The 27,403-nt window shown below is 43.9% G+C and overlaps 1 protein-coding gene across 1 annotated transcript in view; it reads right to left on the bottom strand.

Annotated features, from left to right (window-relative positions):
• Positions 1-20,884, bottom strand: part of ADRA1A (adrenoceptor alpha 1A) — an 84,658-nt gene extending 63,774 nt beyond the window's left edge. The window contains exon 1 of the mRNA XM_022595016.3: positions 19,347-20,884. Coding sequence (XP_022450724.1) covers positions 19,347-20,229 — 883 coding nt within the window. The 5' untranslated portion in view covers positions 20,230-20,884. The remainder of the gene's footprint in view (positions 1-19,346) is intronic.
• Positions 20,885-27,403: the final 6,519 nt, after the last annotated feature.

The raw sequence follows: 27,403 nt of genomic DNA, 5'->3' as shown, positions 1-27,403 counted from the left end.
TTAAACTGAGCCCGTCCTTGTCATTACAATCTAAAACAGATGACACGGGCTTCCCTGGTGGCGCAGTGGTTTAGAATCCGCCTGCCAATGCAGGGGACACGGGTTCAAACCCTGATCTAAGAAGATCCCACATGCCACAAAGCGACTAAGCCCGTGCGCCACAACTACTGAGCCTGTGCTCTAGAGCCCACGAGCCACAACTACTGAGCCCGCGCCTAGAGCCTGTGCTCCGCAACAAGAGAAGCCACCGCAATGAGAAGCCCGCGCACCGCAAGGAAGAGTAGCCCCTGCTCACCACAGCTAGAGAAAGCCTGCACGCAGCAACAAAGACCCAACTCAGTCAAAAATAAGTAAATAAATAAAGTTTATAAAACAGATGACACTGACATGGACAAATAATAAGTGTACATGTAGAGTTGCAAGCGTTTTAGAGAAATCTAGAAAGCTAGGGAGTAATACTATGCATAAATGTTAAGGTCTAATGCATTAGGAAAAAACGTCAGAATTAAATCGATCTGAAGGAAGAATCCAGTGGAAGGGAAGTGGGGAAGACAGGAGAGCGAGACCAAACTGAGCAATTCCCCGGCTTCATGCAACTCTTCTGATCTCAGAGGACAACGGCCACAAGCCCACCCACAGCTCCCCTGCTCCCCCATCCCCTGGGCCCCCCAAAGTCTAAACCCTCTCCTCATGCCCCCTTTCTCATTCCATCCCAACAGTAAAGGTGTCTGGTTTTCACAGGTACCTTCTTCTTCTAATCCTCTCAACCAATCCCTGAAGAGTCTCTCTTTTGTATCCATCTTCCTTTTCTTGGGGAAAGAAAGAATACTTGACTGTGACGCCCTTGGTGGTGACAGTTCCATCTGCTTCCTTCCTTTCCCTTCTCCCGGCCGCTGGCTCTGCTCCCCACATTTATTTTCTTCCTCCACCTCCTCCTTACCAAGCCCTGGTCCCACCACTCTCCTGAAACTGTTCCTAGTTCCCGAAATCCTACCCCGGTCTCAGAGAGAGAGGGTAACATTCCTATTTAATCACATCTCTCGCTCCCTCCACCATCGAGTTTGATAGGTCACCAATGACCTCAGATTACTAAACACGATTTCTTTTCTGGTTCTCTCTCTCCGTGACGTCTCTGCAGCATTTGACATTGGCACCACTCCCTCCTAACTGACATTTTCTCCTTGTTTTGCTGCCAGGATGTTATGCTATGCTGAGTCTCCCACTTTTCTAAAACTTAGGGCAATTTTTGTTTGTTCTTCTTATGCCTCATTCTCTCAACTTCATGTATGTCCTAAGATTCATCCCTAGGCCCTCCTCCTTGAGAGGTGACCCATTGAATTAGCATCACCATTTACCCTTCCCATCCCAGGAGCTACCCCATCACCAAAATGCCGGTATTTGCTACTGATGTCTAGATCAGTCCAGTTAACTGAACATCCCGAGATGACAGAAATTGTTCTATACCTGCAACTGTCCAATATGGTAGCCATTAGCCATATGTCACTAATGAGCCTTTGAAATGTGTGAGCCTGAATGAGGAACTAAGTTTTTATTTTTATTTTATTTTTATGGAACTGTGTTTGCAGGTGACATGGCATTTGTATCTAGTATGGGGTATTTCCAAAGCACTGAGAAATTTAGGGGAGAGGGGATGTATGAAATGGGATTTAGAGTGGAGCCACATGGGGAAAATGTTACATGTGTTTTTACAAGAACTAAGTTTTTAACGTTATCTAAAGTCAATGAATTCTAACTTAACTTCAATGTACCACATGTGGCTAGAGTTTACTGCATTGAACAGCACAGCTCTTGATAGTTTCACTTAAACACCATCATTTCAGGCTGAACGTGGTCAAAACTGAAGGCCTTGCAGAAGATATTCATCCTCCCAGTGTCACTGTCCTTGGCACTACAACCCCACTCCACACTCAAAGCACAAATGCTACGTTTTGTTTATCCCACTCCGATTCTTCACATGCAGCCTCTGATTCCCATAGATTCTACCTTGAAATATCCCTATTCTCTGTGCCTCATGGCCTCACCCCTGTTCAGGTTCTCATTCAAACATAGACAGTCAGCCTGGGTCTTGCCCCAACTGCTGATCTCATCTTTAACACTTGTCCACCATGTCACCTCCCTGCTCTCTACCCACAGTGACTCCCCAGTTTTTCTTAATTCAAGTCCAAAATCCTTGTCTGGTTTTCAATAAGACACGCAGGAGAATGGCGTCTGCCAAGCCTGGTCAATGTTGTCTTCGATGGCTGTCCCTTGCACGTGTGCACTTACACCCTCTCCTAGAGTTTCCTTAAAAAAAAAAAAATCCATTTCTGAGATTGTCCTTTAGTTATCTCTTGATGACAGCAAAATCCTTTTACAAAGCAAATGATTGCAGATGGCAGGTAACCTTCAAAAACATTTCTCATCATATGGGATCAAACTACATGACCAATTTGTAAACAGCAGGTTTCTCACTGGCAACTAAATGCCCCAGCGATAAGCTAAATGCGGAGAGTACACAAAAAAATAAAGTGTGCAATGTTCCCTTTTCAAACCCTTTTTGGGCAAAGACTACGGCTCTGCCAGCATTCCAGAACAATGACAGCCGATGTGCCCTTTGTCAGCTTTCCCTCCTTCTCCTTTGAAAATGCAAACCGAACTTCTTCTGATACCCTTTACTGAGTGAGTCTGGAATCAGATACTATTACAGAGAGCAACCTGTGCTCCAGACGCCCCCAGCGGCCACTGCCAGTGGGAAGGCGAGGACTCAGTGTCCAGGACTCAGGGTTCCCTGGCCGCTTCCATAGGTGCAGCATGACTTCCATCCATTTCATATCTTGGGCTTCTGAGTAGGATATCATTGGAACAAGGAATTGTGAAGCTGAGAAGCTGGAAATCTACTGGTCCCATGCAAGCCCCTTTTTCTACAGATGAGTAGCTGGAACCCAGGGCTTTTCGCAGCCGCTCCGTGGCATGTGGGATCTTCCCGGACCGGGGCACGAACCCGTGTCCCCTGCATCGGCAGGCGGACTCTCAACCACTGCACCACCAGGGAAGCCCCCCAGGGCTTTTAACTCATGGCCAGAGCACTATCCTCTGTTCCAGGGAGAGCAGCCAGGTAGCTCCATCAAGATGTCATTTCCTCCTTGTTGTGCCTTGGTTTCCACTTCTCTACATAAGCCTGGCGATTTCTATCTTACAGGCTTTTTCTAGGAATTAAATTAGATGCAAAAAGTGGCCTGCAAGCACCACTGCTATGGACTGAATGCTTGTGTCCCCCACCCCAAATTCATCTATTGGAGCCTTACCCCTCACTGTGATGGTATTTGGAGGCAGAGCCTCCAATTTGGGAGGTAATTAGGTTTGGATGAGGTCACAAGGGTGGAGTCCCGATGATGGGATCCGTGTTCTTATAAGGCGATAAAGGGACCAGAGCTGGTTCGCTCTCTGCGGTGTGAGGACAGAGCGAGAAACCAGCCGTCCGTAAACCAGGAAGAGGGTCCTCATGAGAACCTGACCATGCTGCACCCTGACCTTGAAACTTCCCAGCTCCGAAACTTTAAGAAATAAATATCCATTGTTTAAGACAGGCTGTCTGTGGTGTTCTGTTACAGCAGCTTGAACTGACTAGGGCAACCACCCCTCACGTCCCATACGTAAACTCCTTCATTTCTTTATCCTAGAAGAAGACTTGTTAAGCTCTTCACATGATTTCATCTCATCCACTTGTGATCAAGAGAAAGTTCAGCCTGCTTACCTACACAGACCCTGCCCCATCTGACTCCATAGGTATCTCCCTCTGATTGCTTTGTCTTGAACCACAAGCTTCCATGAAACCAAAGGAAATGATCACATGTCAGGCTCTTCTCTTTTCTGCTTCACATTTTGATGTCAACCTGAAAAGCTGCCAGGGCTGAGGCAGTGATGTGTAGATCAAGCTGCACTTCCTCATCCCTTTTCTAAACTCTTAATGAATCTAAAAGAATACACAGTTGGTGCCATATCCATAAGCTAGAACCTCTGAGAGATGTCTGGAAACTATAATTCCATCACCACCAGCCTGAATGAAGGACTAATGAGTCCTCAGTTAACCTCAAGAAAAGGGGTGAAGGGAAGATGGCTCCCAACTGCTGTCAGGTGACACCCCCAGGGGCTTGGAATAGCAGATGCTAGAGATACAGGCAGACTCAGGGATAGCTTATCAAAGACAAATCGTAACTGCTCTCAAGCGTCTGAGGAGAATACTGATGCTGAGGTCCACACAGGGTGGGAGATCCCTCGGTTTTCCCATCAAGACCAGCAAAGAAGTAAAGGGAGGCTCTTTGGGACATGGATCCCAGGGGGCCGGTCATCCCACCTGGAGGAGAGACCACTGCACCCACTGTGTCAACCAAACAGGACAAGGACTCTTCTGCTGTGCAACAGTGTAATCTTTGTCCTTCTACCTCCTCTCTGCTCACTCTGGATGAACAGATCGGTATACTCTGGCAAATATAAACTACAACAAAGACAATTCTTTCCTTCTCCCCTTAATATGGGTCTGAAAGATTTGGACCAGGACCCAACCAGTTCCAAACAGAACCCATTTCAAATTTTATCCCTACGTCACTCTCGGTGAGGTTGAACAAAAAGAGAAGAATTACTGTTCCCGTGAAAAGATTCAGCTGTTCAGGAGATGAGATCAATCTGAGGAATCTGACATCCTCAAATATAAAACTCCACTTTTGGGACTTCCCTGGTGGCACAGTGGATAAGACTCCATGCTCCCAATGCAGGGGGCCCGGGTTCGATCCCTGGTTAGGGAACTGGATCCCACATGCATGCCGCAACTAAGAGTTTGCATGCCACAACTAAAGAGCTGGTGAGCTGCAACTAAGGAGCCCACATGCTGCAACTAAGACCCGGTGCAACTAATAAATATTTTAAATAAATAAATAAATAATAAAACTCCATTTTTAAAGCAGTGATATGGAAGAAAATATCTATGTTGTATTGAAATGTGATTTAAGGAGCTATTGGGTTTACAAATTCAGTGTAGGCGATAATGAAGATGGAACAATATGCCAATAAAATGGAGTGGACTGGAGCAAAGGTGGTGGAGGTAGCTACTAAGGCTAACTAGGTAAAATAGAACACACACTGGAGAAACGTGAGAAACTTGGAAGTCAGAGGAAAATAGCGAGAAGATGACTAATGTGAGTAAAAGAGCAAGAGAAAAAGGGGGCAGGCCCAGGAGATCCAAAATAGAGCTAATATGAATTCCAAGAGAAAGAGTGAAGCAGATGAAGTGATCACCAAAGGATGCTATCTTTAGCTTCAGGACAAAAAAAAAAAAATGTGCACGGGGTTCCAGGCAATCACAATGAAAAAGTTATCCCACAAACAGAAATGTCCAGGGGACATTTTTTAATTTGATTGGGAAAAAATTCTGTAAACATCTTGGTGAGAAAATAAACACATAAATAAAGAGAATACGTGAGAAAAGGAAAACAATAATCAAGTTGGCCTCAAGTCATTTATAAAGCACTAAATACCAAGAGACAGAGGAGTAACAACAACAGTATTTTGAAATTAAAAAAATATATAACTCGAGTTCTATACTCAGAGAAGTCATCTTTCATGTATTTAGACTCAGGCACATACGGGCTTAAAAAACGCGTTTGGCTTATGTTGTTATTGGTCAAAATTTATTTGGCATTATACTCTAATATAATAGCAAATATTTTAAACCTTGTGGGCCATGCAGTCTCTGCAGCAACTACTCAACTCGGCCACTGTAGCATGGAAGCAGCCATGGATGATTTGTAAGCAAATGTAGATGGCTGTGTTCCAATAAAACTTTATTTACAAAAACAGGCCATAGTGTGCTGGTCCCTATTTCACATGGTAGATAAAGCAAAATCCAGAGCTCATGAATGAGTAAATCATAGTATATAATCAGAAGGCTATTTGTATTACTAAACTAAATTACAGAAAGATACAAAAGACAAGATAGGAAATATAAACATTTAATAGCAGTAACCGACATTTAAAACACAAAATTTTATTAACCAAAAGATGTAGGTTTCTGGAGGAAGGGAAAATAAGAGTGTGATAAACTTCCTCCCTTATGTGGGCAAAGGTGGGTGATAGGGATGGTTGTTTAAGAGAGAAACGAAGGTTTAAAAAACTGCTTTTGAAAAGCTCAAAGATAATCTCTAGTAGAATTAAAAATAGGAGACCACCTTTCCAAAATACTGCAGAATTTTAAAAGCAAAGAATAAAATGGTCCAGTCTGCAAGAGACAGAAAACAAAGAAAAGGAAGAAAACATAAAACCAGGAGACAAAAATCAACCCAAATATATCTGTTACAATCAGTGGAAATTAGTTATATTTTTACTAAGAGACAAATACCCAGATAAGACACGTAGACACTGAAAAATCCATTTGATGCAAGTTACACAAGCTGATGTATAAAAAGACGGGCAGGGGCTTCCTGGGTGGTGCAGTGGTTGAGAATCCGCCTGCCAATGCAGGGGACACGGGTTCGAGCCTCAGTCTGGGAAGATCCCACATGCCGCGGAGCAGCTAAGCTCATGTGCCACAACTACTGAACCTGCGCTCTAGAGCCTATGAGCCACAACTACTGAGCTTGTGTGCTGCAACTCCTGAAGCCCGCGTGCCTAGAGCCCATGCTCCACAACAAGAGAAGCCACCACAATGAGAAGCCCGCGCAGCACAACGAAGAGTAGCCCCCACTCACCGCAATTAGAGAAGGCCCATACGCAGCAACGAAGACCCAACACAGCCAAAATAAACAAATTAAATAAATAAATTAAAAAAAAAAAGACGGGCAAAAGTATGTTGGTAAATGCAAACAAAAATATATTAGAGATTGCAATATTAATTTTCAAAAATGTACATATCAAGGAAAAATAAATAGGACAAAAAGTCTATTAATTAAATAAATAAATCTAAATAATACTTTAAATGAAGGTATTATTGACTTAATCTCTTAAGTAAAATGCATCCGCATCAACATATATAAAGTAAAACCTGTTAAAAATATAAGAAATAATTGAAAGAATTATTCCCAGTAGGAAGGTTTACCATACCTCTCTCAATATGTAACAAATAAAGTAGATCAGGGATAAAGGTAAAGATAATGAATACTGGATAAATATGATCTTAAAAACACCCCTGTTAACGTTTAATTAATATATATCTTTCAAACATTAAATCTATTAAATGTGCTAATTATTGGTCATATATCAAGTCATTAAAAAAGCCTCAATTCATTTCATAAGCTAGAAATTATTGGATTCACATTCTCTGACCACTCTACAGTAAATTCAAAATTAATTTTTAAAAATGGAGGGATAAAAACACCAATTATTTTTTAAATTAACGAACAACAATAATACAATGAATCCTCTTCTGTCCACATAGGACTAAGGAGCTACTAAAAGAGGAAAAACAGAAAAACTGGATGAGAGTACTGCCTAGCAAAACATAAAGTAAAGAATTCAAGTCTGCTTGGAGGAAAATGTACAACTTTGGTTGTTTTTAATCTTAGACAGGAATAAATTAAAGTATGTGAACCAAACATTTTCCTCAAGTTAATATAAAAGAACAAAATATAACCAGAAAAATAAATTTCTAGAGACGAAATTAGTGCACTGGAAAACAGAGCAAAGTGATTAATAACTCTAGGACATGGGTTCTTTGAGAAAACTAATGAAATAGACAATCTTTCAAGATATCTCAGTGAAGACAAAAAGCAACAAAACACAAGTATATGATGTGGGAAATGAGAAAGATAGAAAAGAAATGAAAAATAACAGAGTTTCATGTAGAATTCTGTGCTAAAATGTTAAACCTCAATGAGAAGGAAAATAGAAAATAAGAAAACAAAGATTATCAAATCTGACAATCAGAATAGACCACTATCCATGCAAGAAATAGAAACCAGTCTCTGAGAGCTGCATCCATAAAAGGAGCTGTGCCCAAATGTTTTATGGGCAAGTTCTTTCAAACCTTCAAGGAACACATAATTCTTACGCTATTTAAATTGTTACAGATGGTAGAAAAAAAAACGGAGAGTGTCACAATTCGTTTTATAAAGTTAATATAAACTCAGAACCAACATGCAACAAAAACACACTGTAAAATAAAACGATAGACTCATTTCACATAGAAATACAGATGCAAAGCAGAAATAAAATACTTAGTATAATGCAGTAACATACAAAAGAATAATGTCACTGATCAGATAGAATTTATTCCAAGAATATATGGATAGGTTAATATTAGGAAATAAAATTTATCAAATCAGTATCAATGAAAAATATTATATGGATGCATATTTAAAAAGCAGCATTTGATAAAATTAAAAATTCATTTTTGATAAAATTGTTCTATAAACTATAGAAAGATATGTCCTTGACATGATGAAGGGTACTGATCTAAAAACCAACGTGTTGTATCTAACGCTGAAATACCAAAGCAGCATTTCCTGGCTTCGCTGTAACAGTCATTTTTCTAGGACATGATAGTAAGTGTGTTTAAAAGTAAAGTTTAAACAACAGTCCGAAAGTAGTTTGGGAAGTAAATGGAGAAACATGTCATATATTTTTACTGAAGTAGAGTTGATTTACATATGTCATATTTCTTAACAGGAGGTCTCAATGTGATAAAGATGTCTCCTTTCAAATTAATCTATACATACTAAAAATTATGATTAACATGTTACAGGATTTGTGTGTGTGTGTGTGTGTGTGAGTGCGTGTGTGTGCATGTGTGTGTGTGTGTTGGTGTTGGTGGGGGTAAGAGATGTAACTTGACAAAATGAGTCCAGACTTTTCCTGGAAGAACGTGCAAAGACAGACAAAATCATTTTGAAAAAAATATTCATCCAGAGCTTCCCCGGTGGCGCAGTGGTTAAGAATCCGCCTGCCAATGCAGGGGACATGGGTTGGAGCCCTGGTCCGGGAGGATCCCACATGCCACGGAGCAACTAAGCCCGTGCACCCCAACTACTGAGCCTGTGCTTTAGAGCCCGCGAGCCACAACTACTGAAGCCCGCACACCTAGAGCCCGTGCTCCGCAGCAAGAGAAGCCACCGCCATGAGAAGCCCACACACCGCAACGAAGAGTAGCCCCTGCTCACCACAACTAGAGAATGCCCACGCACAGCAACAAAGAACTAACCCAGCCAAAAATAAATAAATAAAATAAATAAATTTATTTTTTAAAAAAGAATATTCATCCAGGGGCCTTAACCTAGAAAATATTAAAAGGTATTATGAAACCACAGTAGTTAAAATAATGTAGCACCAATATTAGAGAGATAGATAAATGTAACAGAAGTGGGAGTTCCAAAATAGATTCAGGATTCTCTCTAATACAACAAAGGTAGTTTTCCAGAGAAGATGGGAAAGGATACATTATTCAATAAAGCTTTTAAGAATATCTGGTTAACCATTCCTACATAAATACAGTTAGACATCGCATACCAAAATACAAAAGTAAATTCCAGGTAGATGACAAATGATGCTTTAAAAGAACGAGGAGAAAATAGAGGTTATCTGACTTACGTGGGGGAAGATCTCTCCAAGCATCCCTGAGAAGGCACAATCCATGAAGAGACAGATTAAAATATGTGACTACATAAACATTTTAAATGTCTATGTATTTGTAAAAGCCACAAAAAGGATAAAATGCAAAAAAAACCAATGGGAAAAATAGTTGCTGAATATGTATAAAGATTATAACATTGTTAAATACTCCTGGTCTTTATTCCCTTTTTAGTGAACCTATCTCTCTCTCTCTGCCTGCATCCATTTGCCATTGCTGTTCCATAGAAGATGGATGCCCCCCAGGAAGGAAGAAGACATGGTTCTGAGGAGGGTCCCATTTAGCCAGAAAAAGGAAGGGAAAGCCTGCCACATCTGTCCTCCACAGGTGGACTGTGGGGAAAAGTGGGGAAGGAGGTAGTGAAAAGAGGCAGCCTGGTGTTTGTTCTGAGCTCCCCTCTCAACAAGGACCACAGAGGCATTTAAGAAGATAAAGGTGGTAGTGAAAGTACTTTCCCCCACTCTCCATTCTGGGCATCTGGGATAGGACACAGGAGGGCTCTAGCACCCATTAAAGTGACAGCCAGTGTGGGTGGGCAGAGAGTAAGTCTGGGTTGGCACACCTGTTTGGTGTGGTGTGCTTGGGTGTGGAATGAGATGGTGTGGCATGGAGGGGTGTGGAAGGAACCCACAGGGCTCTCCATACCTTGAGACAGGGATGAAACATTGCTGAGGGTTTAGCTCAGAAGCTTGTGAAAGGTGGTCACGTGGGCTGTTATGGATAAAGTAACTCCTTGGCTAATGCCCACAGAGCAATTGTCACCCCAGCCAGGAACCAAATGGAGACACACATAAACTTTTGAGTGTCTGTAGTCGCAGTAAGGACTGAGTGGGGCTGAGTCATCAGGTGGGTCAATGGTCCATGCGGGAGCACCTTCAGACTTATTGGGAGACAGCTGCGTGATGGCTGGGGACTAGCGCCTGGGGACCGGTCACTAGACTAAGCCAACATCCCCAGTGCAGGAAACTAAAAATCACCATGAAATGTCAACCGAGGGCCCAACAATTTCCTCTCTCCCGGACCCCAATAACCACGAGGTTATGTGTGCCCCTGATTAACAATTTAGCAAGCAAACCTGAAAGGCTGAGTTATCCAAGGGGGGCTGAGTATATAAAGACGCTGCTTAAGTGACTGGATTTAACTGAACTTATTGGATTCAACTAAAAGTGTGTGTGTGTGTGTGTGTCTCCACTGGAGTTCATGAAAAAGATCCTATCAGTTTTTGAAAAATAAAGAAAGTACATTTTCTCAGCATGTCTGAATATAGCATGAGAAAGCTGGCAACCCAGGATATGAAGTGATAAATGTTCAATGTATTCAATAATCTTACAAAAAGAAAATCAATGACTTAATAAAATGTGGCCAAAGAGCACAGATGAGCAATTTCACATCACAAAATCGAAATATAAACATGGGGGGGGGGAAATTTTCAAACAGTAAAGAAACATGCAGTTTCAAAATGAGAAGCCACTATGTAAGCGTCCAGTTGGAAAACCAAGTAAAAGGGCTAAAAGACAGTGAAACTACCAAAGAAAATGCCTCAGGAAAACATCCCAGCATCTGAACCTGAAACTATGAAGTAACAAAGCACAGCAATGCTTAGGTCACTAAGTATCGTCTCCTTCAAAGTAATGACTTGCCAGTGTGCAGCTGGTTTGAAAGCGGTGGCTGTTGCTCAAAGCTTTGTTAGAACTTACAGGAGACGTTTTCTGAGCCTGCAGCACATTCTTTTGAATATGACGGTAAATCTCTGTTGACACACTCGTCTTGCGGAAAAGAGCCACAATTAACTTAAAGCCAAGTCTGGTCAGACTATTTGTGATCAGGGAAAGCTTTTCTCGTAAATCTGCTCTGGAGGCAACGACAGAAGAGGCATTCAAGAGCTATGTGGCAGCTCACAGAAATAAATATTTTCAATCACGAGTGAGAAGAATCCTAGTTGGCAGGATAACCTCTCAACTGTCCTGTGTAAGTGTCTCCCAACTGGTCTATACACAGCCCTCTTTTCACTAAGCCTTTGATAGTTTAAAATATAGACTTGATCATGTCATCTCTGCTCCTGGCTCTCTTCAGATAAAAACACAAACTCATAATATGACTTTAAAGGCTTATTTGGTCAGATCTCTTTCTGTCCAGCTTCATTCGATACTAGTTTTCTATCAGCCTTTCATCTCTGGCCACACTGGCCTCCTGGAAAATCCTCATTAAGCACCAGGCCAGTCCTATCAGAGTTTTTACCCATCCCATTCCTTCCCTCCTCCTTTTAGCCAGTGAAGAGTTCCTCATTCTACAGATCTCAGCTCAAAGGTCAAGCTCTCCTTCCTAGCAAGACTCTTTTGCCCTCGTGCCCAGGGTCACCCTTATCCACAGCGTAGGTTTCCAAGGTACAACCCCATCGTCTTCATTGCACTTTTTATGTGGATATCTGATTAATGTCTATTTCCCTGTGGAGATTAGAAGCCTGCAGGAAGGCAAGCACCCAGACTGGTGTTTACATGGTGCATCGTGTAAAGCCCAGCGTATGGGGAGTTCTCCATAAATAACTGGAGGATGAAAGAGAAATACTATTTGATATGCTTGTGAGGAAGAGGTGCTGCAGGATGGCCACAAAAATCCCCTCATCCCGTTATGGATCTGCTCCCCCATCAGGAGGTGAGTCTATTTCTCTCCCCCCCTTGAACGTATACTGGCCTCATGACTTGCTTTTCCCACAGAATGAGGCAGCAGTGACACTGGGCCCGGTCTGGGCCGCTCTCTTCAGAAGCCCCGCAGCTCCTGCCCTCTTGGAGAGAGAACTGCCACACTGCAGGATAGCGAGTCTCAACCCCTGGAGGAAGAGCGGCCACCGATTCTGACATCCAGCCAGACAGCCCAGTGAATTGGACCTGGACTCATCCCTGCCCCACAGAGTCACAAGCCATAACATGACTGCTGCTTCAAGTTACTATGTTTTGCGATGACTGGTGGTACAGCAAGAGTAACTGAAAAACTGGTCTCATGTTAAAATCACAGTGGCTCTTAGATTCTCTCCACCCCGTTATCTCTCAGAAGTCAACCTTTTCCACAGATATCAGGGGCCTGATCTTTTGTACCTGTGGCGAAGCAACATAGTCTCGCGTTGTCTTGGGTGTGCACAAGAGTCAGAGTCGTTATGTCATTATATGTACTCGCCCCTTTTCCTGACTGTTTTTCACGTCACCATCTGAGACTTTGCTATGTATTTAATTGTGCAGATTTTCAGCTCCACTAGGGCAGGGATTTTTTTTTTTTTTAATGTTTACAGTAATCGTATTGCTGGTTGTGCCGTTATGTTTATTCTAAGAGTGTTGTACGTATGCTGTGGGATAAAGCAGGTGAGTATTTATTTATTTATTTGGTCACGCCAAGGAGCGGGCATGCAGGATCCTAGTTCCCTGAGCAGGGATCGAGCCGGCGTCCCCTGCATTGGGAGCGCAGCCACTGTCCCGCCAGGGAAGTCCCAGCAGGGATTTGTTTGTCTTTATCTCCAGGGGTTCTCTAGCTGCCTGGCACATACTACACACTCAATGAAATTCTGCAGATTCAGTGAAGGAATCATTCTCTGCCTCACTGCTTCCACCTGATAATCTCCTTGCCAGTATTGCCTTTCCCCGAACACTCCATCTTAAAACTTATTCTCCCTCCTTACCATGTGCTGTCTGCTGCCTTTTTTATTTTAAACTAATTCTCAAATAGTTGTTTTCCACCTGAACCACAGCTCAGCCCAACGCTGTCTCCTTTCATTCAGAGATAATAGCAATGGCTCAGTCTGACAATAAGGCCTGTTTTGTATTTAAATCAGATAATGTGCCCAGAGTTCCAACACATAACCATATGTTCAGTAGATGTTGCCCCCCTTCATCCCTTTTCTTTCTGATGCTTTCTTTTTCTCAGACCTCCAAGGGCATCCACTCCTCATGGCAACATCCTGCATCAACATATGTCAGTGGGGACTTCCCTGGTGGCGTGGTGGTTAAGAATCTGCCTGCCAATGCAGGCAACACAGGTTAGAGCCCTGGTCCAGGAACACCCCACATGCCACGGAGCAACTAAGCCCATGTGCCACAACTACTGAGTCTGCACTCTAAAGCCTGCGAGCCACAACTACTGAGCCCGCGCCTAGAGCCCGTACTCCGCAACAAGAGAAGCCACCGCAATGAGAAGCCCGCGCACTGGAACAAAGAGTAGCCCCCGATCGCCGCAACTAGAGAAAGCCTGTGCGCAGCAACGAAGACCCAACACAGCCAAAAATAAATAAACAAATTTATAAAAAAGAATATGTCAGTGATGGTCTGTGAATCATATCAATTCAGATAAGATTAACATGTATTGCCATTCGCTCTGTGTTAGGCGCTATGCTAGGCATATTTTATGAAAAAGAAAGCCTGGGTTGAAATCTCAGGTCAACACTTTTTCCACCCAGCACACTGCCTTTAGTCCTGTTGGCCTCTAGACAAAAGGATGAAATAAGCAAAGATGATGCACACACTTCAGGTGCCCAAGCTTCCTTGAGGCACCGTTATACCCTTCCTTCTTTCAAATGTTGAAGGCTAACACCTTCAAATTCTCTTCATTTAGCTTCATGATCAAAACTTTTTTTAAAAAACATTCACTCTAAGGTATAAATGACTGATAACGACGTGAAGCATGATTCCCGTCCCCTCCGCCGAAGGGGTTCTCGATTTCAACCAAACATTTAGGATGCGGAAAGAAAACAACACTAGCAAGACTTAGACTTGAGAGCAGACAAGTTAGATTCCTACTTGAAATCACACTCTTCAATCCAGCAACCAACCCAGCCCTGGTAGCGGGGAGCTGGGGAGAGAGTGAAGTATAGAGTCCAGGAGGAGACAGAACCTTCTCATAAGTCCAGAGGGACCTTCAGCAATGAAATGGAAAGTCCTCACTCACCTGATTATCCTGGTCTGGTTCTTAACGCAGGTGGATGCTTCACCTCTCGGCTTTGGACACTGCACTCACTCATCCCTGCTCTGGTTTTAGTTTCCAATCCCACTGTTCTCTGGCAGCCTAGTGCAAACTGATAAGCTATTCTTCCCAAGAGACTACTTGTTGTACTTAAGAGCTCGTGTCCCTTGTGTATAATAACGTAATGGCATGTTTATCCTTCTATTCACATTTTGCATGAACTATGTACTTCAGATAGTTACTAAAAACAAATAACATCTCACTGATGGCCCAGCAGACGTCGTGCTGTCTTCAAGTCCCTGCTTAGTCAACTGCAATACTTCTAGAAGCTTCTGTAGTGATCTCCAGACACAGTTCATTGTTCTATTCCTCAGCACTTGTCATACCACTTTGGGGACCAATCTCACAGATTTGTGATAATCTTTTTCAATTTGTCTCCTTAACTAGATTGTGAGGCCCTTGAGGGCAGGGAATGTGCTTTAGTCAGATTTTTGTTCTGTCTAACGCAGTGCCTGGAATTTATTGTACAGCCATAACTCCTGGAAGAAATAGTGTCTTACTAGTTTAGTGTCAGGAAGAAAACGTGGACCATAGATGTGGTAGGTTCGGTGATCTTGTGCCCATCTTCACTTCAACATTACCAGGTCTCCAAGACAGCAGATCCGAGAGGGAGGCTATGATTAGACCAGAGTCTCCCTTCCCCTGGAGGACCTCAAGACCCGTTCTATCATGCTCATCTCCTTGGATAGCTAAGCCACCATCAGCAGTCCCAAACTCCCAATCACCTGTCTTTTCCCAATCACCTAAACTTTTTCCACCATCTAACTCTGTATGACCCCTAATCTGATCTAGCCTATGTCCCTTCACACACTCCTCTTTTTTTTTTCTCTAACATCTTTATTGGAGGATAATTTCTTTACAATGTTGTGTTAGTTTCTGCTGTATAACAAAGTGAATCAGCTATAGCACACTCCCCTTCTTTACCAGGGTCCCTAGATACAGTCAGTCATCAGCAACATTCCCTGTCACCCTCAGCCTCTTAGCTGTGAGAAAGCAGCATCCAGCCTTCTTGATTGGCCTTCCTTTAAATTTATGACCCTAAGTCTCAAACACATCCTCAGGACCTCCTAAATGTCCATGATCTATGTACTCCGTCATCTCAAAGATTAATCTTTCACATCTTCTTTTGCTCCTCAAACCTCCCTCCTTTCCTATTCCTTCCCCACTCTTAGGTGATGATCTTGATTCTTGCTTTTTTCTTTTCAACTCAGCTCAATTTACTGAAGATAGGGAATATAGATACCACAGGATAGTTTTATATACATTTAGGTACTTGGTTCATTTCTTTTTAAGAATGAGCAGAACGATACAGAAGGGAACCTGAAGAAAGAGGAATTAAGCTGATGTCTAGTTTTATCTGTCTGACTCCAATTTGCTCCTGAGGTGCAAAGCAAAGCGCAAGCAATTGCCATTACCCACATCTAAAATTTAACTCTCACAACAATGTTTTTGGCTTGGGAGTGAGGAACACCTGCTTTTTAAAAACTCACATGTTTTCCATTCTCTTGGTCACTATGAAATTTTAAAATAACTTAGTTTTAAAAATACATAAAATTCATCAAATTTTGACATGATCTTGATTCTTATCTCATTGAGGATATACATATATTTGGAAGAGAGCTTTACCTTTCTCCCTCCATACCTACTGCCTCTGTGCTCATACACCCTGGTCTCCCTGTCACTTCTAAACCCTCTGGTCTCCTTCCTTGCCTACACCATCTCTCTATTCCATCATTTCCAACAGAATATAAATATGATATCCTGTCTCCCACCTTTGAAAATTCTCTCTAGATCCTTCTAGCTACACTGCATTCCCCTGCTCCACTGTCTAGCAAAACCCTCCCAGAGAGTTGCCTGTTTTCACTGTCCCCACTTCATCTTTCATTCTCTCAAGAAAGCACACCGTCAGGCTTTTGTCTCCATCACTCCACGGAAACTACTATCCTCAAAGCACCTCCTCATATGGCCAAGTCCAATGCTGATTCCCCGTCCTCCTCTGACTTGGCCTAGCAGCTGCATGTGACACAGCTGATGGCTCTTGCCTTGGTGAAACATTTCCATTCAGCTTCGGGGACATCAAGCTCTCCTACCTCCCTGGCCACTCCTTCCCAATTTCTTTTGCTGGTTGGTTCTCCTTTTCCCGACCTTCAAATATCAGGACGCCCCAAGCCTCGGTCCTTATCTCTCTTTTCTCTCCAGACTTTCTCTCTTGCAGATCCTTCCATTTCTGTGGCTTTAAGTATGGTGATGCATCCCAAGTTTATATCATAAGCCCAGCTTAGCACCAAATTCATGTATCTAACTGCCTACTTGACATCTCTACTTAGACATCTAGTAGACATTTCTCAACATGTCTGTACAAAATAGGCACTTGTACTTCACACTCCCATCAGCCCCTTACGACCTTTAGTTTTCCCAATCTCAGTAAAACGCACTACTATTTACCCGGTTGTTACGTCCCCAAACCCGGGACTTATCTCTAGTCCTCTCCTTTTCTCATATCCCATGTCCAAACTTGTCAGCTCTACCTTTGAAATAAGTGCCGAATGTGATCACTTCACATGACCCCCACCTGTCTCACCTGAGTGCAGGGCATCCTCACCTTTCTCTCCTTGACGTCTCCAACAGCCTCCTAACTGGTCTCCCTGTTTCCACTCTCACCCCAAAATAGCCCTCACTCCTCCCAGAAGCCAGAATGATCCTTTAAAAATATAAGACCAGCCACTCACCTGCTAAAGCCCCTTTGATTGGATGGCTTCCCATCACAATTAGAAGAATATGCAAATTCTACTTTGGCTTAAAAGATAGGTCAGGTTCCTTCCCACCTCTGCACTTGCTGTTCCCTCTGCCCAGAAAGCTCTTCCTTCCAGACTTTGCAAGGCTTGCTCCTCAATTCAGTCAGGTCTCTGCTCAAATATCACCTCTTCAGAAAGGACTTTTCTGACCACTCGCCATGATAGATAGAGCACCACTCTATCCTCTTATTCTGTTCATTTTTAAAATACTGCTTATTAGTCATTGACTTCTTAAGATATATTTGTTTTTGTCTATTTCCCCCCAAAGATTGCAAACATCTTACTGCAAGGATTCTTCTGCCTTGTTCATCCTAAGTGTCTAGAGTAAGTGCTTAATAAATACTCGACAAGTGAACAGATAGATGCATGAAAAAATGTGCACACTTCAGGAGGAAGGGATGGTATGCAGACAGGCAGGTAAGCAGCCAGTGGCACAAGTGAAGAGTGTTATTTAAATAAATTCAAAACTCTGATATAATTCTAGGAGCAGAGAAAGCAATAATGATGAAAGGCCAGGGAGTGGGCTTGGAAGGGCCTCTCAAGCAGCCATGTTGGGTAGAAATTTCTGCAGTGATGGAAATGTTCTATATCTCTGCTGTTCAAAACAGTAGCCACTGGCCACATGTGGCTATTGAACACGTGAAATGTGGCTGGTGGGACTGAATATTAATTTTCTTTAATTTTAACTTACATTAAATAGCCACGTGGGGCTGGTGGCTATGGCGTTAGACAGCAAAGCTCTAGAACCCGAAGAATCCCTTCCCCCGACTTGTGATTACAGGATAATAATGCATACCTCACTGAGTTATTGACAGGACTAATGATGTAAAATTGTCAATATCTGAAACATAGTTAGCCCTCAAAAAATAATAGCTGCTCTTACTACACAGTGTTGCAAATTACTTTCCGTACATGCCATGTAAATTGGCTCTAAAGTACAGAAACAGACCTTTATTCATTTTTTGATTGTAATTTTTTGTTTGCCAGAGTTAGTGGATAACCAATGTGTGGGTCTGTATTTGAGCTCACAAACTAAAAATAGCAAACAACCATTTTGGGATCTCAGGAAGGCCTTCCAGAGATAGACGACAATTCCAAGTGGATCAGCTTAGTTTATACTGAACTAATTAGCTTGACAACAGCTAATTTAGCATTTGCGAAAATTGGATTTGTAACATTACTGTATTATTTTCAAACAGTGTCATCTGAAGCTTCCTGAATGATTTTGGATAAGAGTAGTGTTTGCTTTAATACTTCGTATTAAAATAAAACGGAATGTATTTACTTATTGGAAACATTATGTTGAATTCTTTAAAGGTTAAATTGGTTTGGACATAATATCATTTTTTTTTCTTGTCAGTGGCTCACCGTGCTTTCTTCCACACTGAATCCAGAAAACAAAATGAACACAGGTACAGAACATAAGCAGACCGTTATAACTAACCCTTAATAATCTAATCTAATAATAAAATTACACGTTTGTTCAGAATAAGCATGGTGCTCACTTTTAGGACACAAGAACCTGCAGTCCACAGCAGCAGAGGTGAAAGTGGCATTCCATGGCCCCTGCCAAAGTGCCTGGTGGAGACTGAGACTTGAAATCCGAGGATGGATGTATTTAAATTAAACACATGCTTTAAGGCATTAAGAAAACTTGACGTTCTTATTAAGGAGACCAATTAATCTGCTTCAGTAGGATGCCACTTTGCAGTAGTTGAAAAAGTGCCCTAGGACGTTATATAAATGAAGCCAGAGCAGAAAGGGAATGAAAATTTACTTTTCTACATAGGAGCCTTTCCTTAACTGCCCTCCCTAGCTTTGCTGTTTGAAATGCAGATCCTTTTTCTTCCACCCCTGACTGTGAGTCTGGGGTAGCATAATGGGAAGAGGGTGAAGACTCCTAAATGCTAAAATGAGGTGCTGTAAAGACTTACCAATGGGCATCACTAAGAAAAAAGGCAGCCAGCAGAGGACGAAGCAGCCGACCACGATACCCAGTGTTTTGGCCGCTTTCTTCTCCCGGGAAAACTTGAGGAGTCTCACGGAGAAGTGTGTCTTGTTCTTGGCGCTGGACACCCCGCTGCCTCCTACCGGGACATTTTTGCGATGGATGCGGAGCGTCACCTGCTCCGAGTCCGACTTGTCGGTCTTGAGGCCGGACTTGAGGCCCCGGCTCTCCCTCTTGGCCACCACGTAGACCCGGCAGTACATGACCAGGATGATGGTCAGCGGCACGTAGAAGGAGCCGAGCGCGGAGAAGAGCACGTAGCCCGGCTCCTCATTGATCTGGCAGATGGTCTCGTCCTCCGGGGCCGGCTGCCTCCAGCCGAACAGAGGCCCGATGGAGATGACCAGGGAGAGCGCCCAGACGCAGAGCAGAGCCATGAGACCCCTCTTCTGCGTGACGATGGTGGGGTAGCGCAGCGGGTAGCTCACGCCGATGTAGCGGTCGATGGAGATGATGCAGAGTCCCATGATGGACGCAGTGCAGCACAGGACGTCCACCGCCGCCCAGATATTGCAGAAGACCCTGCCAAAGGCCCAGTAGCCCAAGATCTCGAAGATTGCGGAGAAGGGCAGCACCGTGGAAGTGAGTAGAAGGTCGGCCACCGCCAGGTTGACGATGTAGTAGTGAGTGACCGAGTGCAGATGCCGGTGGCAGGCCACGGAAAGGATCACAAGGATGTTCCCCAGTACCCCGAAAAGGATGAGGCCCCCCAAGATCACCCCGAGCAGAATGGCCTTGGAAATGTTCACCGGTGGCGGCGGGTGGGTGCAGTTGGAGCTGTCCGAGGCATTTCCAGAGAAAAACACCATGGTCCCAGCCGGGGCCGGGCGAGGTCCGGCTCTTGAGGGCCACTCCGGGCCTGGGCGGAGGTGGGAGCGAGGGAGCGGGGAGTCAAAAGGTCTCCGCTCCGGGGAGCCTTGCCTGCTGGGGTTGTCTGGGGGTAAGAGAGAGCGTACGGGTGGGAAGCAACCCGGGCCAGCCCTGGAAACCCTCAGAAGGCCACGCAAAGGGGCAGGGCATTAAAGGCAACATGGCCATGGGTGCGCGGGGCTGCCGCCGACCCTCTGCACCAGCAACGCTGGCCCGGGGCCCCAACTCCCTCCCTACGCGAGACTCGGCACGGAGCTCGAGGAGACGCGATGCAAAATGCAGTCCCAGAATTACGCGAGTCCCCTTTCCTGTACTGTCGGATCCGTCCGGGTGTGAAGATTGAGCATTCTGCACATAATTTGGAATTCAAAAATCCAGCGCCTGTCTCTCCCACAAACCACAAGCACGTACGGGTCTGCCGTCGACTCTCAAAGGCGGGGACCGTTGGCATCTGGGCACTTCTCCCCACCCGCAGTTACCGTCAGTGTGGCTGGACTCATGGTAGATCCAGCTTCTAGGCGCGCAGGCCGGGGGACGTGGATGTGGAATGTTTGCCAAGACCGAGGCGGCTGCGGAGCGTCGTTTGCCAGCGTCCTCCTGAAAGAGCGCAAAAAGAAATGCGGAGTGTAAGCCAGGCGCCCTGGGGAGCAAGGCTGTGCCCTGCCCCGACTGGCGGTCGGACCCGGCGGGGAGTCCCGCCGACTCTGCGATCCCGAAGCGGTTCGCCCAGCAGCAGGCGAGCGCGCGGGAGGGGACCGCGAGCCGTGCCCCGCCGCTGGGAATCTGCCCTGGCGCGCTCCGCCGCGCAGCCTCTCGCGGGGTTCGAGATCCGAAACACACACACCCCAAGCTGCAGCGCCCGGCGGTCGGACTGCTAGCAGCCGTGCAGTGAAATTAAAATCCCAGAGCCCGAGAAACGCGATTGCGGCTGACGGGCATGCAGCGCCGAGCCAAGCCGGTGGAAACCCGGAGGATCTACCCGGTTGCCACTTGAACAGGTTGCTTCGCAGTCACCTGGAGGAGGCGGCCTGGGAGAGGGAGCCGCTGCGACCCGGGGACCGCAGGGCCAGTGCCACGCGCACGCTCACGCTCGAGGAATTCACACTTGAGTGCGCGGAGAGCGTCGGTCTGTCGACCAGCCAAGCCGGCCTGAGAGCCGCGTCCAGAGCAAAGCCCTCGCGACCCAACGAGGGCTGAATGCGACTTAGATCGGTCCAGGATTCCTTTCCTAGTCAGAGGATCAGCGGTCCCGGAGGACTCGAGCCTCAAGCCACACCCAGGCGGGCTCCGGGGGTCCAAGAAGAAGAGTGGGAGCGGGGAGCGTCATTCTGTCTAAGGGGCTGTGCAGGCGGTAGTCACTGCGGATTTTGTACAGTAGGTGTAAAAATCAAGTCCGCGCGGCGGCGGACAGGGGACGCCTCGTATTTTCCGAGCTGGGGACCACGGTCTGCGTACGAAAGCTAGGTTTCCACAGCTGCGGGCCGACCGCAGGGACTCAGGCAGGAATGCAGGGAGTGGGGACACACCTTGCCTTGTAAGGACTCTGCGGTTGGGCCTTGAGGCGGGATTCCCGGGCAAAGGCTGCTGTGAACATCACAAGTTCTAGAGCTCACAGGCGGTACAAAAAGCAAGCAACTGCAGAAACCCGTTTCCCCCTACCTCGGAGCGGTAAATACGGGGTTAAAAAACACACTTGTTAACGAGGAGATAACTTCCCAGAATATATAAGGGAAACGAGGTGGGGTAAGGGTGCGGTTGAAAGAAGCGGGAGGAGCTTGGGGAAAAGTGGGAGTTGGGTCTCACCCTGAGGCCCAGAGAGGTTTTCCCTAATCCACCCGGCCCTGCTGGACGCTGGCGCCCGGCGCTGCAGCGCACTCACCTGGAGCGCGGATGCAGAGCCACTCGCGCGCGCGTGGCGGGGACTGGACGGGCTTTCGGTCCCAGGAGCAGCCCTGCCGCCTCCTCCCTCGGGGGAGAGGGAACCGTTTCCGACGAACCAATTTCTAGTCCTTTTGCACCCGCTGACTCACCCCTTTCTCTACCACAGACGTCTTTAAGCGCCTGTCTCACAGACGCTTTACCTGGAGATTTTAAAAATAAAGAGAGAAAATAGAAAGAGAAAAAACCAAATACAGCCAGGCAATAACTCCACCTTCACCCTTTTAATATTCAGCTCCCCGACATCAGCAAAGAATGGCAGGGAACTTTGCAGCTCTCGCTGACGTAACACAGTCAGTAGCCCCAGCTAGTACCGTAATCTCCTGCTGTTACCGTATCACTCTGAGGTAACAGGAACAGTGCGCACAGCAGTATTTTTTTTCTCTTGCCTTGGGTGAATTGGGTTCTCGCTAAACTTTAAGAAAGTGTGTGTGTGTGTGTGTGTGTGTGTGTGTGTGTGTGTGTGGCGTGGGGGTGGGGGGAGCGGGGAGAAGGGATTTTTTATTTGTAGTAAATAACTCTTTTAAATGATCTGATTTTAAAAGTAAAGAAAAATAGACACTTGCCAGACACATATTACTGTGTGTATGATGTGTTCAAAGAAATGCCCAGTAAAGTTACTTTTGAACACCTTGATTCAATGAACACTTAGGTTCTGTTAAAATCAAAAAGAAGCATATTGTTATGCCAAATATGCAGGTAAATTATATTATTTGCAGATGTTTTAAGATGAATGTAAAATCAGATAAAATTCAATAAATCTGATTATAATAAAATTATAGTTCTAGGAAAATAAAGTAAGCATATCTAAACCTTCTGAAATACGATCCATCTCTCATTTCTTCAGACAAATGGACTTAGAAAGTAAGATGGTCGCACTGCAGTTTCTTACGTGGCTTGGTGTTATTAATTATTTTCCAGTTTACGTAAGAAAATGTACCCTTTAAAAGAGTGTTACTTCTCTTTAATGCCTGAATAGTTGGAGTATGAAAGGGTGACATCACCGGTCTTATTTACATTTTTTTTCTGGTAAATTCCATGTTCTGTTTAGCTTAAAATTGAAGAAAACCACCTGTGTTTTAGAATATTGGGGAAATACCAGAATTTTCTCCACTCTGATTCCCACCTCTTAAGTCCCCTCCTTTCATCTTTATTGATTCAGACAAAACACACTGTTCATAAAGTAGTTAGTAGGTTCTCTTAAACCTAGTAATAAAGAGATAACTTTCAGTACAGGTAAGTATGTACTTGAATTCCCTCACCTGAACAAAAGTTTATTAACATTGTTACCTTTTCCAAGGGAGATGTTTGGGAGACTTTTTTATAGCGGTATACCTCCAAATGCCTCAGAGGAATGCCCTCAGGAGGATCAGGGAGCCCTGCTTCATCAAAGACCTAATATTTAGATGACCTCTTTCCTGTAAACAATGCCATCCCACCCACCACGTCTATAGGGGGTTGAATTTTATGTTGTAGGAAAAGCATACGGGGTGAGGAGACAGGAGATCTGGGTTCCCTCTATTTACTAAGTCACTTGCTCTCTGAAATGCCATCCCCTCCGTGGAAGAGGCTTTACTACAGTTCCCTGAGACTCCTACATCTTACCATCAAATATGTATACAAAGTCTGTTCTTCAGAAATCCCATCCACCAGAGGATGATATTATTGCTTAGTTTCATATTCATTAACCTTACACCGTGAATGCAAGCTTTCTAGTAAGACCCGTTCCGTGGCAAATAAGGGAAGTAGTGTTATCAAGAAGAGCGACTGAAAATTGCTCAACTCTGCAGGGTCAAAATGTACAAACGCTTTTGGACCCACCAGGACCCCACCTCCAACAAACAAGCAAACTCACAATCCCACCCCCTCAACCAACTAGCTAGTGCCCAGATAGAGAAACGCAGCTCTTTATTTCCACCTTGGCCTCTGTATGCTACCAGGTAGGTTTTCAAATCCACTTCCAAGCCGGTGAACATCAATCTTGGCTAAACTAGCTCTCAGAACCAATTTTTCCATGGCTAATCACAGACCTGCGAACAGGAAACTATTCATCTTCATAAAGAATGGTTGATGCCGGTGTCCCAGAAGATGTTGAGATAGACCCATGGGAAGGTGGAGTGAAGAAAGAGGAGGCTGTGGGGTGGTAAATATCCCCTCCTGCTCTCCTATGAAACCAGGGTGAAGCTCAGCTTTTCTGAGCCTCGGTTTCCTAATTTTTAAAGGGAGACAATAACCCCCAACCCCAGGGTTATTTGGACTGAGTGAGATTATATCTCATGAAGCTTATCAACTCTCTTGTTATTAATCTTATTAACCCTTTTCCTTTCTGCTTGTTTTGTGTGCTACTTTAAAGTGAAACATACTTCTAACCCAGAGTGGTCCAAATTCCACATTTAACAAGAGCACAAAGTATTCAGCTGGAGAGGTGTTTGAAATGCCCTGTGAACTATGCCCCGGTCCACTGATGTAACCAGAGTGACCCTACACGGCAGAGTGGGAGAGCTGGCTATGACTCCTGTCTACTCCTCCTTTTCTTCCCATCCCTTCTTGTCCCACATCTTGAAGGGCCGTGCAGATACGTGTGAACGTCTGTACACCCAAACTGCTGCCTCTTGGCCTTAGGCCTCAGGGTGTGCACACCTGTGATATGGTCTTCCCTTGAGAGGGTAGACCCAGAAAACAGGCCTAAAGTCCTTGAAAGTGGTTGTGTGGCCATTTGGGGTAGGAGATGCTAGATCCCAGAGCATGATCTAGAAGAGAGGGCACAGGCTCCAGGCTGGGATATTACCTTACTCCTGTGGACTTTTTGCTCCATGGGAAGGGCCACAGCCAGAGGGACTCTGAGCTGGGCTTTCTAAAGCATGAAACCCAAGGCACGGGTCCTATTACCTGGACCTAAGGGTGCTACTCTGTAGACTTCAGATGTGCTGGAACTTGAGAAATCTCCTGCAGGGGAGGTTCCGGGAAGCCTCATGGGATGAAGTTGCTTGACTTAGTGCTTGCAGGATAAGCAGGATTGGTAGACAAAGGTAAGGTAAGCAGATGAACAACAGCTGTACAGTAGAGTGGGGTGTGTGTGTGTGTGTGTGTGTGTGTGTGTGTGTGTGTGTGTTCACAGACAGTGGGGGAACCAACCTAACTGGAGAAGGGCTTGCAATCGACATACACTGATGCCTTAGACTGGCAGGACTCTGTTAGTGACTAGTGAGAAAGTCAGCTAGTGTGGGAAGCTTTGAAGAAAAAAAAGAATCTGTCAATCATTATCTTACAAGACAATACACAATGAAATTAGGAACTGCTTTCTGGAATTTATAATTCCACTGACAGGGTAGAGGGTTTAATGTTAGTATCCACCAAGAAGACCTGGCTTTTCAAGGAATTCTCCTAAGGCTTAAAAAAAAGTGTGAGGGAAATGAAAAACTTTGCTCAGAATGATACTGATGCAGTATCCAAGTCATGATTCTCCAAACAAACATTGTGTTCTAATCCTTTAATGAACCGAGAAGACTCACAGTGCACAGACACTGCTGAAGGAAGCCTAGGATGAGATAATGATTCTGTCTTTGGCATCATTCATCCCGATTGTTCTCGTCGCCCTGAGAAAATTACTTGCTTCAAGTTATGGGAGTCACAGCGTCCCATCCCTACAGTGTATGTTATGGTGGGAATGTGGAGTCAAGCCAGCCTGTAGCCAATTATACTTTTAAAAGAATAAAACTCTGCTCTTTGCATACCAAATATTAGTTGAGGCATATCAATCAAATTCTTTCAATACCTTTCTCCAATAACAACAGAAAAGGAATTGAAACACCGAAATCAATATCTGTAGCAAATTTAGAAATTCTTTATCTCATTTCTCCATCTGCTGACCTGCTCTTACAGGCACATTAAAATTCTTATTGACCTGAATTTCATTATAAAATATATGCTCAGACTAGCACATTTTAAAAAGTTAGAAATATATAAAAATAAAACTAATCTGTAATTCTGTCATTGGAGAAATAGACACTGTTAAATATTTGCAATATTTTCCCTTTTTCTAAACCCACGTGTATAAATGACATACATAGATATATATATATGAAATATATTATATACATGTATTTACAATATTATGTGTGTAAATATACATTATATATAATACTACGATCATACTGTATCTACAGTTATATATCTTGTTTTTTCATTTAATATTATTAACCCTATATTATTAAATTTCTGCCCAAACATGACTTATAATGGCTGCCTAGCAATTTCATTGTGTGTATATGTCATGATAAATTTAAGTATTTGGATAATTAATACTTGGATATTTATGTTTTTAACAGATGTCTGATTTATAACTTGTACTGTGATAAATACCCATATATAACATTGTACTCTAAGTTTTTCTTAAGAATAACTTCTATAAGTGAAATTAAAGAATCGAAAATTATGAACACTTAAAAGGTTATAATACATATTGCCTTCTAAGAAGGTTTTACAAATGCAAATGGAAAGTGTGTAAACTCCTAAGAGTAGTGTATGGCAGAACCTCCTTTTTTTTCCTCTTGTTAACCTTAAGTATTTATAATAAAATCGATAAGTACATAAATAAATATAAATGAAATAAACCTTAGCCAATTTAACAAGTAAAAAAATCTCATTAAAATTTTTATTCTGTAGTTATAAGTGTATTTTTATACACTGATTTGACATTTTCATTTATACTTTTCTGATTTGCTTGTCCATGTTTCTATCAGTCAGGATTTAGTCAGAAACTGCTGTAGGTGTTTCAAGCAGGGAGTGATCTAATACAAGGAATTAGAGGCTCATAAGACAGTTAAGAAAGACTGGAAAACAGATCAGGGAGAGCTGCTATTTTCTTTCAGGAAATCTGTAAGTACAGGAATATCAGGAAATCATAATGGTGAGTTCAGGTGCCTGAAGCATCAATAACGTGCAGGACACCCAGAAAGAATCTTCTGGCAAATCCTCACATGTGCTGTGGGCTGAAGCCTTCATTCCTACACGACAGTGTTACATGGTGCACAATGGCTTCTGCTTCTCTTTTACAGGAATTCCTCTTATTGGTACATTGTAACCCAAAATCTGGTTGACAGAGATCCTTCCAGCCGTTGCAATGCAGAGAGGAGCATAGAAGGGGGAAAATAGTTCTAAGTGGCTGATGGGTAA

This window comes from Delphinapterus leucas, chromosome 6 (assembly GCF_059928025.1).
Source record: "Delphinapterus leucas isolate spDelLeu-1000000601 "Yukka" chromosome 6, BTC_Dleu_Yukka2, whole genome shotgun sequence".
NCBI lineage: Eukaryota > Metazoa > Chordata > Mammalia > Artiodactyla > Monodontidae > Delphinapterus > Delphinapterus leucas.
This window is presented reverse-complemented; position numbering and strand designations above follow the sequence as displayed.